General features: G+C 46.8%; 1 protein-coding gene across 1 annotated transcript; it reads left to right on the top strand.

Moving 5' to 3' along the window:
* Positions 1-625: 625 nt before the first annotated feature.
* Positions 626-2026, top strand: LOC100276863 (uncharacterized). Its single transcript, NM_001150567.2, has one exon. It carries the CDS (start codon positions 734-736, stop codon positions 1643-1645), a length of 912 nt encoding a protein of 303 aa, NP_001144039.2. The 5' UTR covers positions 626-733; the 3' UTR covers positions 1646-2026.
* Positions 2027-4014: the final 1988 nt, after the last annotated feature.

Here is a 4014-nt window from a genome sequence, read left to right as displayed (position 1 = left end):
GTTTGATAAATTTTTATAAAAATAGGGCCATTGTTGGAGGATATTTTTTGGCCAGGAGCACTAAATTTTAAAATACAGCCTTCTTTAGTATCCCTTTTGGAGATGTTCTTAGTTTGTTTATTTTCGAGAGCGAATTTTTAGCTTTTTTTAATTTAAAAAAGGATTCAGTTTCGTTACTTTCTGTTTTCTTGGTCTCATGCCCCATGGAATAGGCGTAATTCTGAATGACATAATTTAACATCATTGGATTCGATCTATAGCAACTGCCTGTACTGTATTGAGCCGTCCTTATAGAAACCTATATTTGTGGCTTTCTTTTCCTTGGATCGGATATTTCGCAGCTATAAACTTATCAGTAAACAAAAGGCGATATAGTAAAAAAGAAAGGCGAAAATGACTTCCTACTCACGGCAACTGGACCGAGAGAAGCTCAGCACCATTGCACCAAAGAAGGCGATCGGTGCCCTGAAGTTTGGAACGAAAAAAAACTCTACCAAAACAAAAAAGAAAAAGTTGGAAGAAATGGATGGATTGGCTGGGGCCAGCCTGGCAGGCACACGCCTCGCCCCGCCCGAGCCCGTAGAGCGCGTGTATAAAGCGGCGCCACCCCGCCGCCGACTCGATCATTCGGGCCGTGCCCACTCGGTCACCCGTCACCCACCCACCCACCCACCGAGAGAGCGCCTAGCGAAGCAAGGCTTTCGTCGTTGAGCGAGCCGCGAGCGAGAGGGCGATGGATGCGGTGGGAGAGAAGAAGGGAGCGACGGCGGCATCGGACTCGGAGGCGGAGAAGGAGAAGATGATGGCGGAGCAGTTTGAGAAGGCAGTGGTGGTATCGGAGGCAGAGACTGGGAAGGAAAAGGCAGTGGCGCCCTCGGAGGCGGAGAATGAGAAGATGGTGGAGGTGCAGCAGGGAGACAAGGCAGTGGCGCCCTTGGATGCGGGGAATGTGAAGATGGTGGAGGGGCAGCAGGGGGGCAAGGGCAAGGCAGTGGCGCCCTCGGACTCGGAGCAGGGAGACAAGGCAGCGGCGGCCTCGGGTGCGGAGAATGTGCAGCCGCAGGAAGAGAATGCAGTGGCGGCCTCGGAGGCGGAGATAGGGGCGGCGGAAGCGAATGATGTGACCGGCGGGAGGCTTATCACCTTGAGGAGCTCGGACGGGGAGGTCCATCGCGTGTCGGAGGCGGCGGCACGGCTGTCGGGCCTTCTCCGTGGCATCATAGAAACCAACGTCACCGTCACAAAAGGAGTCATACTCCCTACCGTCGACGGGACCACCCTGGTCACGGTGCTGGAGTACTGCAACAAGCACGCCGAGGCCGAGGCCGCCGCCGGAGTCACCACCAGCGCAGTCGACAGAGCCGCGGCGTCCGAGGCCCTCGAGGCTTGGGACCGCGACTTACTCGACCGCCTTTCCGTTCGCGCGCTCTCCAACCTCTTCAACGCCTCCTCCTTCCTCAAAATTTATAGGCTCGCCGGCGCCATCGCCCTGAAGGTCGCCGCCGACCTCGCAAGGGCAATACCACCGGCAGAGAGCAGACCCAGGTCGCCTCCAAGTCCAACATCCGAGACGCCTTCAACGTCAACGCCGTCAACGTCGACGCCCTCACCCCGCAGGAACAGGAGCCGAAGGCCGCAGAGATGAGTCAGAAGTACAGCTGGGACTTCGATCCACGAGCCTGATAGCCTCACAGTTCGTTTCATGCTGCTCTAACCATCTCACCGCATCTGCCGGCCTAGCGGAAGGTTCCCCGTGTTCTACTTCCTCCCTTTCTTTTCATGCCCATCGTAGTCGTCGTAGAGGTTTGCTTCGTAGCAACTGTGTCTCGCGTCCGGGTTCTGATCTGCTCGATGCCCATCGTAGTCGTAGAGGGTTGATTCGTAGCAGTTGTCTCGCGTCTATAGGCTTCTCATAAGCTTGGTCGTCTAAGTACTCGCTTGGCATTTTCATTTCGCCCTGTTGAATGTCCTTTGGAAGTCTGAAGAACTGCTTGTCTCAAACGAATACATATCAGATATTACATCCTGAATTGCCTTTTATTTTCATTTTCATTTCTGAATTCCTTCCCGACGTGTTACTACTTACTACTATCTCTCTACAACTGATCGATTGGTTTGTGGTTCGTATTACCGTTAGCCTGAAATTACGTGAGATCATTATTGTTTATTCCGAAAATGCATGTCACCTTGAGTTCCACGCTATTGCTAGCTGCTAGCTAGTATCATTGCTTAGCCTCTCAAGTTCTTGTTCAGAAACTTGCACTTCTCAGCTTGTATATATCAAGTCGCGGTGAATGTTTTTGAACTGAATTCGGACGTGCATGACACTTCTATTTCATCCCATCAATCAATTGTTCTATTTCCGTCCAATTAGTTCGACTCTTGAGTCTTGACCATCATTGTCATGGTATTCGAGATCTAGCTACTACTCTAAATGTTCATATTCCACGCACAGTTTTGCATGGATATGTAGTGAATATTGCATCCTGAGCTGAATGTTCTATATATCTGTTTCATTATTTGGTTACATTCAGATAAAAAGAAGCAAGGCTGCTCTGTGCCTGTCTCTAGCATTCGACTTCCGATTTGGGCATGTAGAAAATTCGGTTCCCGCTGAATTTATCGCAAATTATAGATTTCGATGAAACTAAATCTTGCACTTAATTAATTACCACCATGCATGCAATGGATCAGGGTCTTATCTTGCTCTTACGTACTTTGGGTATAAATTTCAGTTCCAGACTATGTTTGGTTTCCAGTTTGAAATGAACAGGCGAGTAGAATTGCATTGCCTCAATATATCCTGTATCTTTCAGTACATGAGTTGGCAGCAAATCTTGTGTTGAAACTGAAAGGAGATGTGTTCCATTATGCTGATTTTAGCATATAGTTTTGTGAACGTAGGGTGGGTGCCTGGTCACCGGAATTCCTTGCAGAATGACATGAAAACTGATTATATTTCTTGTGTTCTTCCTCCTAACTTTATTCAAATAAGGCATGAAACATGCACAGTGAACAAAGGAATTATGTATGGCTTAATGCATAAGGATTCTGTCACTTCAATTGAACAAAGGAATATAAGATCAGAGTAGCTCTGGGCTTTGGTTTCATCTTGTATTGGACCTTTTTTATTTTGTTGGGAGACAAACATCGCAAGTTGCTTCAGGCGTTCCAATGAGTGACGAGGAATGCAGAATTGTTTAGAGTGCGTTCGTTTGTTCCGGAACCATCACCTGGAACCAATACAACCATAAATGCTTACCTAATTTTTATAAACTTTGATCACCTAAAACTATTCCTAACCTCAATCCTAAGAAACGAACACACCCTTAGCTGCTCTGCCACTGTCAAATGGCGCCTACTTGGGGATCCCATTTTCAGGCTCTTAGCCTAGCAGCTGACGCATCGTGATCGTGGATGGATGCTGCTACCAATAACAGTGAAATCGTCTAGTCTAGTTGCTATGTTACCAATATTAGCGAAATCTAGTCTAGTTGCTTCAAAAACTATCAGTAAAAACATACATGAGCTATATGCCTCTGAAAACTGGGGAGATTTTTCATTTGCTCTAACATATATGTACATAAACCGAGTAACTGACGATTCATCTACCGACTCCACGCATATAAAAAAGAGTTAAATGACATAGACCAAAATTAAATAACTATGCAATAAAGAGGAAAAATATAACGAAGTGACGAAACTAAAAGAATTACAAAAATCTACAACATACTAACATAAGTTGAAAAAAATGAAACTTTACAAATACAATGTACGATGTGTTGCGACTGTGCATAAATTATTCGATAAAATATTAGCTCCACGTCGGCCTCCACGGACAAGAGGTGCTCCGACTTCATTGTCTTCGAAGGGGCCGAGTGCGATGGGCGCATAGAGTGATGGGGATATCGCTGCCACTAATATAACCACATCGACAAGCCTTCACAAGTTATGACTAAGGACCCGCACAAACTTAATTATCAGGTGAACTCGTTCCTAGCTGTTTGATTAATT

This window comes from Zea mays, chromosome 7 (genome assembly GCF_902167145.1).
Source record: "Zea mays cultivar B73 chromosome 7, Zm-B73-REFERENCE-NAM-5.0, whole genome shotgun sequence".
Taxonomy (NCBI): domain Eukaryota; kingdom Viridiplantae; phylum Streptophyta; class Magnoliopsida; order Poales; family Poaceae; genus Zea; species Zea mays.
Note: the sequence above shows the minus strand (reverse complement) of the source record. Positions and strands in the feature narration are given on the sequence as shown.